We start from the raw sequence: 17355 nt of genomic DNA, 5'->3' as shown, positions 1-17355 counted from the left end.
TGTAGACCCTACAATATTACCACAAAATAATATGCTTTTTTAGGTATGTGATTTTTGTATTATTACCAGTGTACCACTATGTCCTGCTGGTAGCAATTCAAATTACAAGGTATTTCCTAAAATAGGTCACATTTATGAGGTACTAGATTTTTGTTGGTTTAATAAAAAAGGAACTAAACAACCCTTTTCCTCAATCTATATAAAAATGCCCTACTACTAAACTAAAATAACTAAAAAACGCATCTATTACTAAAAAGGGGGAATAGATTATATATATATATATATATGTATGTGTGTATGTAGGTATATATGGGGGGAAAGCTGACTGAAAGCTTAAAAACTAGCTACTAAGAAGTTATAGTATATTACATCATAATAGGTACACTATAGAAATGGTAAATGTTATGTGTAAGGAAAGCATATACAATATGAATGATGAGTATGTGTGTATGTGTGGTGGGGGAATATGTATAAAATGCTATCATAGAATATCAATACTTAGAGCAATAGGATTATATACCATATCTGTTTTATTTAAATACTTGGCTAACGCTGTTATTCCTAGATGCTATACGAGACATGAGAATAAGCAAGTTTCTCAACATGTCAGAAATATCTGAAAACTTCATAAAAGTTTTAGAGTGAATAAGAAAATAAGGAGCTTGGGGGATTTTTATAAATAATTAGTCTTAAAAATATTTTAACACATGATTTCCTACCATGTATCAAAATTCAAAACTGAAAAAGACCTTGACAATCACAATTATCCTGACCAAACTTCTAGATAAGAAAATTGGAAAACAAAGTCACATAGGTAGTAATTGGCAGGGTCAGAATTTGAACTCAGCAGGGTTTTTTTATACTCTAAAATGAGGGTCCTCTAGTACTTGTGATGAAGTATTCTTCTCTTTGACATTTCACTAAAGAATTATAGGAAATTTTCATGTGTCCTGGTAGTTTTCTAAATGTCAATGGAGCTACAAAATGTTTGAGATCTTTTTTCTTTATTTGTAACTCTAACAAAGCAGAGAAAGAAACCTATGCACATACATACACAAGCACCTGTACACACATGCATGTATATGTACCAGAATAAATGGAGAAACTGGACGTATCTAATTAATAATTTTTGTTGTTGTTGTTTTCTTTATAACTAGAGTTCATGCCTAATAGGTATAGATTTAATATTTTAAAATGCAGTTACATTCTGTGAATAAAAAAGAATCCTGAATGTACTCCAAAAATGATTGAAATGTATTTACTGATAACAATTATAAAGTGGTGAGAACCAATTTCTCAAACAAATCATCTTAAATTTACTATCTCTAAAATCAATTCTGCCAAGTCTAGGTCTCAAACCAATGTAAAAGAAAAAATTCTGCAATTTAGTTTCTTTAAAATAAGAGATTTGAACCTATAAGGTATCTTTTAGCTCTAAGTCAGTGGTCCTATGAGAGTGGTCACTTTTTAAAAATAACCAGTTTTTACTAATTTTGTTGTCAAGCATCTCTCCTATCACCACTCTCCACCAAAAAGATAACAATGGCTAATTTTTGGATCTTAGAAAAATAGAGTTAGAACTAGAAGTCATCTCAGTAGTCATCAGGCCAGCCTCCTCATTTTATACTTAAAGAAAATGAGACTTAGAAAAATGAGGTCACACCATGGATATTACCATTCATTGATGAATAAAACACATATTCTTTTAAAAAACATCCCTGGTAACTTTTTCATCTTCATCTATTTTATCAAAGTAGTATTTACCTAGCATATTTGAAAGTAGTGTTCTGCAACTGCGTGAGAGATATTATTTATTCATCTCATATGGATTTATAGTTCCCTTTGTATTAACTCTTCAACTCTAAGAGGCCCACAACCCACAATTGGTAAGCCCTACTTACTGATTTTTTAATAAATTTCCTTCTCTTCTTTATACTCCAAATGTAATAAAACACTAAGATTTTTCAATTCCCCCATAAAATTTTCTGAGTCCCTTTTTTAGTCTTCTTGCTGCTGTTTCCTTAATTCTAGGCCTATCAATCAAACAAGCATTTATTAACAGCTTACTACATGCCAGGTATTTTCTATATTAGAGATACTTGGAGTCAAGAAGACAAGTTTAAATACTACCTTGACGAATTACTAGAAAAGTGATCCTAGACAAGCTAGTAAATCTAAGCCAGCCTCAGTTTCCCCATTTGTAAAAACTGGGATAACCAAAATATCTTAACTCATATAGGATCATATGAAATAATATGTGGTACATTTTATAAACTTTGATGTACCACATAAATGATAATTATTATTATTATCAACATCAATAATAATCTATACATTCAAGGATCTTATATTCTATCTGGTGAGAAAAAAATAAAGAAAAAAGAATAAATAGAAATAAACATGAGGTAATTAAGTACAACATGGGAAGGAAGAGCATTAGTAACTCTAAGAATCAGGAAAGGCTTGTACTCAGGTACTGCAACATTAAATAAATTAGAGATACAAAGTAGGGTTTAATCAATATTTCCTGACTAGTAATACAAAAGCAAAATATCAGGCAGCATATCTCAATGGAAAGAACACTGAAAGTGTAATTCAAGTCTTATTGGGCATTTCTTTGTCTACTTTTTGTTCCTTATTCATAATATTCCTACCTTTTGTTCCTTACTCATAATATTTCTCATTGTCATTCCCTTGCTCAGTTCTGTCCCCCATACCTAAAATACAGTCTCTCTGCACTTCCACCTCTTAGAATCCCTAGCATTCTACAAAACTCAGATCATTTCCTAGAAGATCCCTTTCCTCATCTATTTCACCTGCTAGTTCCCAGTCCCGAACCAGAAGTTACCTTTTGCTTTCTCTATCTTTTGCCTTTGCAAGGGTACTTTGGCACTTGTCTGCTTCAAAACTCATTGAATTCAATACTCGAAGCATTTCAACAAGAAAAGAATATTTCAGCACTTAACTCTTGCTCAGCTTGGTTGCTACATTTGGTAGCTGTCTTGGCTGAGCAGCAGGGATGTGAGGTTGGCCAGGCAACCTGTTCAGCCAGCTGCTGTTATTGCCCTTGGCCATGGACAGATCCTCCCCACACATGCATAGGACTGTTAGGTTGGACTGAGGGGAGGGGTGGGAGGAGGAGGGCATAAACACAAGTCTGGGGCAGTTATTGCAAGGTGGTTGAAGAACAGTCTCCCAGCTCCCCAAAAATAGTACCAGAAGGGGCAGGCTCAGCAGGAGGAGAAGCAATAGGAGCAGGGGTAGCTGTGGTGGTACAAGCAGCAGTGGAGTCCAGGAGAAAGTGGCAGCAGTTGGGGAGGATCCAGGGCTCTGGGCAGTACAAGGCACCAAATTACAGCTTTCCACATCCAGGACCTTCTCTCCCCCAAAAGAAGTATGGGATACTGGGAGAATAAAAAGATATTGGTTCCTCTCAAAATACGAGTTGGATCAAGAGGAGAGGAATCCATGGCAGGTTTCTCCACAGTTGGAAATCACAGTCACTCCTTTGAGGGATTAGGTGGGAAAAAAATAATTTGGCTGCAGATAGAAGATGTTCTCCTGATGGGAAAAATTCGTTTGGTACCCATTTTCATGCCTTCTGATACCAATTAATGATGAGTACCAATGTACCACTGTACTGACAGGTGTATATGTTATTTTCCAAAGATAATGCAAGCTCCTTGAGAGCTAGAACTATATTATTTTTGCTTTTACATCACCTGACCAGCACCTAAGAGTACCATGACTGTCACATAATGGGCACTTTATAAATGTTTGCTTATTGAGAAGTATGGGACCTTAAGCAAATTCTTTAATTTGTGATCTTGGTTTTATTATCTGTGAAATGGAGATGATACCTAGCATGCATCTCTACTTCAAGAGTTTAATGTGATAATATAAGTGGGAAGAAATTAGAACTTCTATAGCACCTGTTGCTGTGGTTCAGTCATTCCGTCTTGACTAATTCTTCATGACTCTGTGGTTTTTTACTATCCATGGAGTTTTCTTGGCAAGGATACTAGAGTGGGTTGTCATTTCCTTTTCCAGTGGATTAAGTCATATAGAGTTAAGTGACTTTCCCAGGATGATACAGCTAGTAAGTGTCTGAGGCTTTCTGACTCCAGGTCCAATGCTCTCTCTATTAAGCCACCTAACTGCCTCCTATATAGCAGCTACTATGTGCTGAGCAATTTTTATAAATACAGTATTTCTTCAAAATGACTATGAAGGAAGGGAGAGGGAGGCAATGTGTCCATATAATTATATTTATATTTGACAAATATTATTTGATAGTTATTATGTAATCATGCATATGTGCTGTGATCAATTGATTTCTACCTAATCATATAAAGGAAGCATGCATATACATGCCTGAGTTTGTAAGAAATTGCAATAATATGTGGTGACAGCACATTAAATGAGGCAAACAAATTTTAAAATCTATTTCTAGTGTTCTGATACTGAGGGAATTATTAGATATGGCTTCTTCATAAACAACTTGATTTTCCCTCAGATTTCATCTGCTTTCCAATTTGCACGAAACTTACCTGCTATTTTTAATAGAGGAAATGAATGACCACCAGGACAATTTCCGCTACTCAATCTCTTTTCCAAGTATTCTCAGGAATCAAGGTTTCACAGCATGAGACTCAAAGACAACAGTTCTGTGACATTCTGAATTCATATACATTTTACAACTAATCATGACAAGTTTGAAATGAATTCAGAAGATGAATGAAATCAGAAAAACAAAAGAACTGATGTTTTAAGGAAAAACTGTTGCTAAACAACATATTTTTAGAATAGCTATTTAAAAAAAAAAGGTAAGGAAGGAAGGGCTGAAGACAATCTAAAAATATCAGAAAAAGTGTTGGCTGCCAAAAAAGGAAGCAGAACTATCAGGGCAGTGTGATCATATGAAAAAGATGTAATTCAAAGGTTTCCAAAAAAAGAGAAAATAACATTCTTAAAAATTAAATACAAAGAAAAATTTTGTGAGGAATAGCAACAAACAGATTTCAAGTCACTTTAGAAATAGTATTTCTTGATAATTATCTGACATGGAAAAATCAGACAAAACATAGCATGGAGGAGTTAAGCTTCTCATATTGCAACATCACGAACTTCCATCGGGTGTCAGCAAAACTTCCTAAAGATAAAGTTATTAATTTCTTTAACAATTATTTTCTAGCTTTTAAGTTGTTTTGGTGAAATTTGAAAGCTGAACTTAAAATACCTCTGCTGTTCTTAAAATATTACTGGTAGCACTATAAAGACCTCCACATCCTTAATGTAAGGTTTATTTTAATAATTTATAAAGAGATATATAAGTTTAGCTCCCTGACAATGGAACATTTAATGTATAAGTATTAAAAACAATTTCATTAGTTTAAACCAGGGATTCTTAACCTTTTTTTGTACTAAAGATTCCTTTGTCAGTCTGGTAAAACCTATGGATTCCTCTCAGAATAAGGGTTCAAATAACTGAGGGAAATGTACATTTAAGTTAAGGATCAGTGAAAATATTTTTCCCTATCCAAATTCACAGAAGCCTTCAAAGTCGGATGTCCATAAACCTCCAGGTCAAGAACTTCCGGTTTAAGGAAACATATGAAGCTATACAATTATTCCAGTTTGGTTGCCATGTTAGAACATATTTTTTGAATTCTGCCGAAATCTAGGAGTTTCACAAAAGTTCTGATAAATGAGGGTATCATTGGAATAAGTTGAATAGTCTTCTACAGCAACTATTCTGATGGACATACACTCAATGAATATAGAAAGACTAGTATACTAGTTTACAAAACAGTAACATTATTTTATAATTACATATTATTCTGTATGACATGAGAAATTCAACAAGTCATTGGAATTTCTAGGTCATGACTGTCCTAAAACCAATTTTCCTTCTTTTCTTCAATGACCCCAAGCCATTTTTATTGGCCAATCCATGAATAACACCTAGAGAGTAAGTGGTATGCTCAATAATCTGTTTTCCCCCCCCACAGATCAGCAAAACACATGGTGTTAGTACCCTTTATTTCACCTTAAGCAGAAAGAGAATGCTGAAAAGTCAAATTCGCTTGGACTAGAGATCTTAATTATTGCATATCGTGTTGTTTGCAGAACAGAACCATCATTGCTAAAGAGTTCGATTAAAATGAATAAATTATTATTTATAGAAAGAGATTAAGAAATGCAATTATTAAAGCAGTGCCTTATAATTCTGAGTCTTATTCTGGACCTTTCTTAATTTTCATTTTAATCATGAATGCATTCAACTGTGAAGTTTCTCCTCTTAGCAAAAATCCAATTAATAAGGGCAAACTATTAACATATATTTTCCTAACTCATGTGATATAGTCTTATGAAAAGGTTACATTCTTCTTATGAAAAGTATGCAAATATGTAGTTTCTGAACAATGCAAATTTGCATAGTTCATCTCTTTGTCTACATGGTATCAAAAGAAAATAGGTTGTAAAGTCAGGGAATCCTGGATTAAAGATTGAAGTGCAATATCTACTATATTCCTGACCATGGACCTATCACTTCATATGAAAGCCTTGCTTTACTCATCTATAAAATGGGAATAAACATACTTATACTATTGAATTCACAGGTGTATAGAATGAAGAGAGTCCATTATATGCTACATATATGTGAGTTATCATGGATCAGGACAATGGGAGTATCTGGATGCTATAAGAACACTCTTTAAAGAACAGGTTTAATATTCCCAATATATGGCTGACCTCAACAGCCACCCACTCCCTTATTTAGAAATGAGGAAACTGAGACCCAGGGGAATTAAATGACTTGGCCAAAGTTCTTATCACAAAGGTGATAAGTGTCAAAAATAGGAGTTGAATGCAGGACTGTTGACTCCAAAACTAATGTGCTTTGCAACATTACCATGTTAGTTCCCTAATATGAATTGTATTCTGCCAGGGTTCTTAGGCAAAAATCCTGATGCAAAAGAACAAATAAGAAGCTATTTTAAAAATTGGTACAAATTTTGGCCTTCAAATACTTAATATAGCATTACCTATGGCGAAAACAAAAGGTGTCAGTAGAGTATAGCATGTCACTATTCATGACTAATATGTAAAAATTGGAGTAAAAGATACAGCCACAGAAAAGGTAATTTTAAAAAATAGGTGATCTGGTCACATATCGAGAATGAGACTCAAATGGACTGTCCAAGTACTACCTTGGTGTCTGAAAATTAAATTGTAATAAAAGATACTGCCAGAAATATGTATAAGTAAAAAAGCAGGTTATGTATCACATATTGATAATGAAAACAACAACAACAACAACAACGACAACGACGACAACAAATGGATCCTCCAAGTACTATCTTGGTGTGTCTGAGAAATTATGAGAGTTTGAAAGTCTCAAGAACATAGAAGGGACTGTGTGAATATTTTGTAGAAAGATATGGATTATATACTTCATAAAACTAGATGGCATAAATAGGGCTACTATCGCCATAAGATGAAGGTGTCTTCCCACCAAAAAAGGGCATCAAGTAATCATTAAAGCATCATTTAAAATAAGTGTAAGCAAGTTTGTTTACTCCTGGCTGGCCAAGCTTGTCACTGATGACTTCTCTCTGTGTGTTGCTTCTAGATAGATATGGTAAATTTCTGTCAATTATCAGTTGATTAGTCTTTTTGCTTCAAGATTTAGAAATATAACTTCACTAAAAAAATGAAATAATATGAGTGTTGACTTTATAAAAACAGTACTAGGCTTTCCACTTGCTGGACAGTGGAAAACTTGTCATGAGAAAACCATTAACTAAAAATCTTCAGTTTTGACTCAAAGAATATCAATGATAACTAAAAACAATTTAGGGTTGGTGAGTTTATTTTAACATTAGTCTTATTCATAGCTCAGTCAACATTTGTATGAGTGCTTGAGAAACCATTATTTTGAAAGTTTGGGGTAAAAAAATTATAAATTGAAGTACCAAACTCCTTACCTTCCTGTATTCTCCCTGATTCCCAAGCTACTTGGTTTTAAATTTTGTTGGGGAAAAAAAATCCAAATATTCTATTATGTTATAATGACAAGAAGGATGCAATAGTGAGATGGGAGAATGGGAGATGCATTAGGCTTAGACTCTGAAGAAATGGGTTCAATACCTCTTTCTGACACAACCAATGTAAACTTGGTGAAATCATTTAGTCACTTAATCTCCTTTGACCCTCATATTCCTCAGCTCTAAAGTGGAGGAAATAGCACTAGTACTCTCTACCTCACAGGGGTGATGAAAATGCATTTCTGAACCCTTAAGGCAGGAAATAATTGTGAGATTTAAAAAGTCATTATCAATAGAGCTTAAAATGTACTTTTCTGATAAAAATTCTAGCCATTCATCTTGTATTTTTTTCCACTTAATACTGAACCCTAAAGTCAAACTTCCCTAGTTAAAAAAAAATTCACCATGATTTTTGTTTATTTGTTTCTAAGATTCAAGAAATCATTTAATAAATTTCATATCTCATTTAAGTTGAATTTTTTTTTCTTTATAACTTGGACTTAGAGTAGCACAGCCTTAGACACAGAAGAGAATTTAAAAGGTCTCCTAGGAAAACATTCTCATTTTTCAAAAGAGAAAACTGAGGCCCAAAGAGATTAAGTACCCGGAAAAGAACCTGGATTTATAATTAAGAAATATGGTGATCATTTTCCATTCTATATTTCTGGCCAATAGGTGGTGCCAATCATTCCTACATTGCTTTTAATTACAGTATTTGGAAAATTATTTCCAAACTGTGCATATTAAAGCCAAAGAAATTAATATTAGGATTCTAATTATAATGATGAATCATTGATAAGAAAGAAAAATAGAATTTTTTTTGGACATAAGTTCAAGGGGTAATTGTCCATTAACAAACAAACTGACATATAGAAAAGAAATGTTCTTCTCCATTGTTTTACACAGCAGTGTTTACTTCCTGCATTTAAGTATAATACCATGAATTCCATATGTGCCTTCACAAACCTTTAAATGGGACCTGTAGCCAAGAGGTCATACATTTCTTAACTAATTTTTTGGCTATATGTTATATCACAGGTGTCCCCCCCACCCAGTCCTCACCCCCAAAAAAGAAAAGAAATAAAATTGCTAGGAATATAACAAGATTACACACTTAATATATCTTTCTGGAAACAAAGAGATATTTCTAAAGAAAAAAGCCAACAGAAAATATCCTAACTTTGGATTTTTGGATTTCATTCCAAGTCCTAGTGATGAGATCCTGAGAAGCTGGATACAGCTGGTAGACAAAGACTGTCTTGTCAGAAACCCTGAAGTTAAATTTCCTCTATAAATCTGTCCCTGGTTCACGCCATCTTTGCAGAACTCCTGTGAATTAGTCCACAATATGGTGCCTACAATTTTATCATTTGGTGCTAAATCCCAAAAACATTATTTGATGATCAGGAATTTTTCTTCTAAACCATTACACTGGAAATGAATCTTCCATAGTTAATCTAATTGACTCAGTATCATTCTATATTCTTAAAAATCCAAAATTCAGCTTGATCCTAAAGATAAATGGCATTCACAATAACCACTGGCTCTCATTATTTTAAATGTTTCTGTAAACATTTTTGATGTGGATAACAACAGGGACTAGAATTAAGTCTGAAGCACAGGCAATTTCCAAATAAGAAAAGTTTTACCAATTAATAAAGTTAAGACTTTTTTCAAGTAGGACAGGAAATGGAATATCATTTGGAATATCACTGGAAAGTATTTTAAAAAATGAATAAAAACACAATACAATCTAGATCCTGTTAACTTGTGATTTTATAGTTTCCTTTCTCCTTTTATAGTTTTTCTTTACCCTTTTCTCTTTATAAAAGATATCCTTTGATACCACTAGCCTACATAGCACCTTGCTTACCCTCACAAACCCATTATGTATCAGAGACAGAACTTGAATTCAATTCTTCTTTTGAGACTGATTTTCTATTCACTATGGCTTAATCTCTCTCTCCTTTTGGTGAGAATATTCAAAATATTCTATTTTTTAAGCCTTTACTAAGTGTTTTATAATTACAAACTCATTTGATTCTCACAACAATGTTATAAAGTAGGAGCTATGATTATCTCTTTTTTAACTCAGACAAACAGATTAAGTGCCTCGTTCAAGGTCACACAGATAGTAAAAATGTTTGAGGGACTATCTGAATTCAGCTCTTTCAGATTGCGGGATCAGAGCTATATTCATTGTTACATGTTATACTAACATAAAATCAGAGAAATTTAAATTTATTTAAACTTACATATTCAAAAATGAGATGTGCCATTCATATTACTTTACCCAATTATCATAATCAATGAAGATTGTACCAAAGTACCTTTGGAAGGCTGGGGAGATGGAAGAAAGACAAGAAAGGTCAAACTATTTAACTGAAAAAATTCTTTTATCTGTTAAATGGACATGATTACAACTCTAGAGATTAAAATGACATAAATGATACAAAGTTTGGGCAGCTTAGACAATTCATTTTCAAATTAAATTTCAGTTATTCTCTTCCCCCCCCCCCCCCCCCCCCCGCCCAATACTCCAACCTCTCCCCAATCTCCAAGAAACAACATGGAAAAAAATTCATGCTCAAGAGCAGCATGGGATATGGGATTATAAGCAATATGTACAAAACTAAAAGGATAGCTAGGTGGCACCATAGTGCATAGAGTGATGGGCTTGGCGCTTGGAAGACTAAATTTGGCTTCAGGCACTTATTAGCTGTGTGACTCTGGGCGAGTCACTTATTTCTGTTTGTCTCAATTTCCTCATCTGTAAAATGAGCTGGAAAAGGAAATAATAAACCATTCCAGGTTTTTTTTTGGTTGTTGTTGTTGCTGGTTTTTTTTTTTGTTTGTTTGTTTTTGTTTTTTTTTGCCAAGAAGACTCCAATTTGGGTCATAAAGAGACAGACAACAAAAAGATAAGAAGTCTGAAAAGACAAAAATGCACCAGATTGTGAAGATATTTAAATGCAAAACAAAGAATTTTAAATTTGATCTCTGAGATAAAAGGAAGCCACTGGGGTTTATTGATGTGGTATAATATGGTCAGAAATATACTTTCAGAAATTACTTTGTCAAGTGAGTTAAAGATGTACTGAATATCAAGAGTCTAGAGGCAATGAAACCAATCAGGAAAAAAAAAAAATAGCAAGTTCCAGTGAGCATAGAGGTAGGGTAAACTGAGATCCAGAGTTCAAAATGTGGCAATGAATTGGATATTTGGGATGAGTGAGAGTAAGGAGTCAAGGATGACAGCAAGGTTATAAGCTAACATGCAAGAACTCTCTAGCTTAGACAACATGTCATTTTGCATTTCCACTATTTTCAGAGCTCTAAGGGAAGTAAGTCAGTCACTCAATAATATTGACAAATCACCACGTGCCTAAAGAGACAGGGATAGGACAATGACAAGATACCAGAGAAAGCAAATACTATCCTTTCATTTGTGGAACTAAAATCTACTGGAAGAGAGTAAACAAAAAATATCATTTATTCAAACATTTATTAAGTGACAACTGTGTACTCAGCATTGTGTTAAGTTCTGAAGGCAATGGGGATTGGAGGGAAGTAGATTCAATGAGTGTTCAAGAGTTTTAATTCAAGAAGTGACTGCCATAAAGTTGTAAAAAGAGAAATTAAATGTTAGAATAATTTTTGGAGAGGATGATTTTTACCACTTTACCTAAAATTTATCTGAAAGAATGGGCAAGATGTCAGGAGTCTACCCTGAAGCCAAAAAACAAAAATCATTGTCTCATAGTTTTATTCAGGAATAAAATGATGGAAATGGAAAATCAAATAAGTTGATCAACTAAAGTAAGGAGATCTGATGATAGTCTGCAATCAAAGGGAAAAGAAAGAGATGTCAAATGTGAACTGAAAAGCATGAGGAAGAAGATATCTGGATTTTAAGTTAGAAGGCCTAGGTCAAAAACTTTCTCTGTGTGACCTTGGGGGAAAAATTCTCTTAATTTCCCTGGATACGAGGTTCCCTCATCTACTAAATGAAAGCAATAGATTCAGAAGTCCCATTCATTTCTAATTCAATGATTTAAGAACAAGATATGCAGGACAGGGAAAGATAGTCCGCTGTTAGTAGTAAAAAGAATACAGGAATGAAGAGAGAAAGAGACATGCATTCATTCAGGTAATCTGTCAGTTTCTGTTTCTACTGATCTCTCTCTCTCTCTCTCTCTCTCTCTCTCTCTCTCTCTCTCACATACACAACCCCTCCCCCCCAAATGAGTTTTGCTTTGATGACAGTCAAGCAAGATCTATCCCTATAGATAGTATGATTTAGGATTATAGAGAAGATGAAATAAATTTGTCTGGGCCTAAATTTTCTCAAAATTCTATAGTAGATAGACAGACAGACATTATCTAGAGAAAGAAACAAAGGGAGCAATTATTAAGTTCTTACTATCACCAGAAATTGACAAATAATAGGTCAATGGACTTATGTTGTCCTCTATAGAAATTTCCTCAATTTACACAGATCCCAAAGTACTAAGGCATTATTTAGGTAATCTGTAAAATTTGGAAATTTTTTGGAAATCTGTAAAATATCTACTCAACACACTAAGACATTCTTCTAGTTCTTTTAATATTTTGTGGTGAGTGTACAGCATTATACTGGAGAATAATTCACATCCTGGCGGCAGCTGGATACTCACAAAGGAAATAGTGCTGCCGAGGAAAAAAGATGTAGAAAAACAGTGCTGGGAATGAGTTTTGGGACATATCCATAACCAATGGGTGGAGGAGATGATGAGAACTAAGTACTTAGAAGAAGAAGTTGGAGATATATAAGGGGGGGAACTATAACTCGAGACTATGCTATGCTTGAAACTAAGATTTGTATAAAAGAAAAGGGAAAAAGTGATTAAAAACAGCATTAAGGACTCAGAAGAGCCTGGAGTTGTATGGGAAAGGGTGAGTGGGGGGAATATAACACAAGAGTTTGCACTATCCTTGAAAGCAAGTTTTACATGTAAGAGAAGGAAAAAAGGTGATTAAAAGCAGCAATAAGGTTTAGAGGAAAAAGACAAAAAAGGATAGCACTCACAGATCAAAAGACTCAGGATGATCAAGTGAGAGAAGAGGCTTTTAAGTTTCTCTTCTGGTTTTTTTGTTCCACATACAACCTGTGATTTCATTGAGAATTTCAGATGAAGAAACTCTATCTACCAACTCAGATTAGAATTAACTTTATAATTTAGAGTATTAGAACTCTGTGGGGCACTGAGAGGTTTAAAGACTCATACAGAGTTTGGGCAACTGCTGTTGTTGTTGTTTGTCCTTCATTTTTCAAAGAGAAACAGTGATATCATAGAATAATGTCTAGACTTATGCATGAATTAGATTTAAGTGAGGCAATATTGCATAGAATTGTCAATTTCAAGCCCTCTCTTCCAAAGTTATGGAAGTCCAATGCATAACAAAAGTCAAGATGAATGGTAATGGGCCAGGATACAATGGATGACCTTGAAATTTTCAATGTCTGACCAAGGTCTAAGTGTCTGACACCTGGTTCAATTGCCTTCATAGCCATTGAGGGAAAAAAATTCCCTTCTACCTATTCCACGAGGCAAAGTCTACAAATGTTTGGGATAGAAATCCCTCTAACTCACCTATGAGTTTGAGTTCTGTAGTTACTCTCAACCTTGTTTGTTTGGCCTATCTAATAAGACATTTTTACCAGCTATAACCACTGCACATGCTACAGTTTTTTTAAACCATTTTTGAATGCCAGGTGGACACCAAAGATGGATGAATAGTCCTGGAAAACCCTCACACAAGAGGTGTCATTCTTCCCTGAAAACTCCATTTGTCAAAGGAAAGACCTGAATCCAAGGCTTAGTGCCTCTGAGGTCAGCTCTCTGTCCATTACACTGAGCTATATCGCCATTTTTTTTTGTTTTGTTTTGAACAGGAAAACAATGATGCCATTAATGGACATAAGAAAATCAGAAAACAAAAGCAAAAAAAATTTCATTTTGAAAGGACAAGAGTCAGGGCAGGCTAGTGAAAAACTCTTGAGTCAGAGAACCTGCTTATGAATTCTGGCTCTCACCCAAATGAGCTGTGTCACCATGTGTAAGCCTCTTGATTTGTTTTGGCCTATTGCCTCTCCTGCAAAAGATGAGGATTGTACTAAATTATCTGTAACATTTTTATAGGTCTAAATCCAATGAACTTCAGCTCCCTCATTTTATAAATTACCAAGACCCCATGAAGCAAAGTTTACATAGGAAGTAGGAAGAATTTAAACCAAAGTAGGATCTATATTTCCAAATTCAGTGTATTGACCAATACACTCTTCTGACTCCAACTTAAGATGGATCATCCAAAGAACAGATTGAAAAAAATGACAGAAAGAAACAAAGACAAGCAAGAATGTTTGGAAAGGAACATGACAAATTTGTTTTATGTGTGAATGAGTATACACACACACAGATGTATTTATATAGCGTATAATATATGCATGTTATTAATATATATACACACATATACACACATATATTTAAAGGTAAAATTTTATGATTTCACATATAATTTTTTTTCTGTCCTATAGTGCATATGAAAATTAATCTCTCTCTCTCTCTCTGTTTGTAAAGTTTAGGAAGTTTTTTTTTTATTTTAGATTTTTCATAGTATCAACAAAGATATATTTACCATTTTTCTGCCCTCCAAAAAATGGGCAGCATATCTAGATCATCTGATAATGTATCACTGACTCTCTTTAGATTTGCAGTTTCATGTGCACTTCATTGTACTATGTTATGAAAATACTTGTTTTATTATATAAATTTTTAAAAATTTGTTTTAAATTCCCAGTATAAAATCATAAAAGGCTCCCTTGTCAAGGGCTTTTTATATCGATTTTTCTAGAAAAAAGAATGACTAAATAAATATTATTATTCTAAGAATTGTAAAACAATGTACAAAACTATAATAGAACTAATAATTGTTTTCAATAGTTCCTTTTGCTTTACAAAGTTCCTTCCTACTTCCCTCAAGGATGCTCAATTGTTGGTGCCCAAAATTTTGCTGATGAATGTTTTCAAGAGTGTATTGGCTTCCAGTTTAAAATTTATGATGGACATCAGTATTAGAATCATGGCGTCCTCCCTATCTCTTGGGAGAGGGAGGAGATAATTGACTTCACCGAGAAGAGCTGGAATGTTGTTTATAACAGTCAAATGAAACACACATAGAGACTTCTAACTTGAAGTAAATTTAAGTCCCAGTGAGAAGTCATTTCTATCTTCATTTACTCTTTCATTTGATATAGTATATCATAGTAGAAAATGTACTGGACTTGGATTCCAAAAATCTGAATCTCCAGGTCTGACTGGACTATTACTTGCTGCATGATCTTGGGCAAGTAGTCCAAGTTCTTTGAGACTCAGTTACCTCATCTGTGAAATGACCACAAAAAAATGTTCATACACCCTAGCTCACAAGATGATAATGAAGATGAAATGAGAGAGTGTGAATGCATTTGGCACTTAGTTGATTTAAAACACTATATAGATGAAATTGTTATTATTTACTATTATTTAATTATTAACAATGTGATTCTAACTAAATAATTAAATTATTGTTGATGTTTGATGCTATGGTTCAATAAGGTAAACATTTTCCCCTAAAGTTCAATTCTAACACTGTTAGTGGAGGTTTTTATAATTGAGTGTAGTTTTTAGAAAGTCCTGCCAAGATTACAAAAATGTTCAAATACTGTCTCTTAATTGTGTGAGGACCAGACTATGTGAATGCAGTACCATCATCAGGCTAATTTTAGAGAGATGAGGTTTTTTTTTTTGTTTTTGTTTTTTTGTTTTTTTGTTTTTTTTTTAAGTTTTCTTAAGCACAGCAATTGTATCTGTGAAGAAAAGAGTATATCAATCAGAGTGCAGATCAGGAAATCTTGAAGATAAACAGTAAACTGAGAGTCAGGTAACTAAAGTTCAAAATCCATTTCATCTTATAATTGGCAGTTGGGGTTGCTGAAAGAGTTCTACTCACAAACTCAAGAAACCTGAATGTAATCATTGACTGAATTGTGTGATCTTTCTTTTTGTGTGATCAACTTTCTGAGTCTCAGATTGTTGAGAATGAATCAATTAATCATCAAACATTTATAAGCACCTACAATGTATCAGGCTTTTTGTTAACATTCAAGTTCTCTAAAAATCTAGGTCGTCATTAACAATTTCCTTTTCTGATGAAATTCTGAATTGCTAACTCAAGGATATATTTAAATTCAGTTTACATAAATGTCAGCAAAACATTTAAGAAAGTCTTATCTCTATAGACAAGATGTAGAGAGGTGGGCTAAAAAAAGGAATTTGAAATTGTCTGAATGGCTAGACCAAAATGATTCAACAGAGAGAGACATTTCTTGCTTGAAAATCCCAGGAATCTAATCTTGGCATTGACTTGGATGAAGTTACAAATAGAATACTTATTAAATTTGCTAGGAGGGACTGTAATATGTTGGATGAGAATCAATATTCAAAAAGTTCTTCACAGGTGAGAATGATTGGCCAAGCAACAAATTCTAAATTCAACATTTTACTTTCTTTTCCCCTATTTGTAGTAGGCACTAGTGAAACTTAAATCTGTACTACCTGAATTTCTTCGTATGATATGTCCATCAAGCTGCTGATATACTCTCCTTTCCCAGAGATTGAAAAGTTTATTAGAATAAATATTACTTTCCCTCTTGTCACATCTTGACAAATCTGCTTGTCTTCAACTGTAATAAAAAATGGTTTGCTGGCACTCAATAATAGGTAGTGAAAAAGGTTTTATTGGGCATTAATGACAGATTTCAGGGTGAAACACCAATTTCTACACAATAACTATAGACCGAAATCTATTTCTTATTTAGTTCTTAGTTATATCCATTTAGATCTCCTGAGTCCATAGACAAGTTCAAGACCTTTTGCCTTTTTTTCACAGATTTTATAATAATTTGGCAGAAATCTAGGAAATGTGTAGTGTCATTGCTAAATTTTTTAATTGCTAAATTTTTAACAATGCTTTTTACATACAATTATATCTGGAGGTCCTAGAGTCACTAGCTGGAATATAGACTTAACATTTTTAGTATGAACCTATAGGATAAAAAACAACCAAAATACAGGCATATACTTGCAGCATAAACTCACCTGCATTGGAGCCTGTTAAATTATAGCGGGCGTTAAGTTTCTTGATGATATTTTCATGGATTTGATACCATTCACTCTCTGTGTTACACCTATGAAAACATAAAAAAACCCTGTTTAAGTCTAAT

The 17355-nt window shown here is 33.7% G+C and overlaps 1 protein-coding gene across 7 annotated transcripts in view; it reads right to left on the bottom strand.

The window, feature by feature from the left end:
* DOCK4 (dedicator of cytokinesis 4) overlaps window positions 1–17355 on the bottom strand; it is a 506986-nt gene that overhangs the window by 209987 nt on the left and 279644 nt on the right. For all 7 annotated transcript variants that reach the window (XM_052001087.1, XM_052001089.1, XM_052001090.1 and 4 more), the window contains exon 12: window positions 17231–17319. In XM_052001087.1, coding sequence (XP_051857047.1) covers window positions 17231–17319 — 89 coding nt within the window. The remainder of the gene's footprint in view (window positions 1–17230; window positions 17320–17355) is intronic.

The sequence above is a fragment of the Antechinus flavipes genome, chromosome 5 (genome assembly GCF_016432865.1).
Source record: "Antechinus flavipes isolate AdamAnt ecotype Samford, QLD, Australia chromosome 5, AdamAnt_v2, whole genome shotgun sequence".
Taxonomy (NCBI): domain Eukaryota; kingdom Metazoa; phylum Chordata; class Mammalia; order Dasyuromorphia; family Dasyuridae; genus Antechinus; species Antechinus flavipes.
Note: the sequence above shows the minus strand (reverse complement) of the source record. Positions and strands in the feature narration are given on the sequence as shown.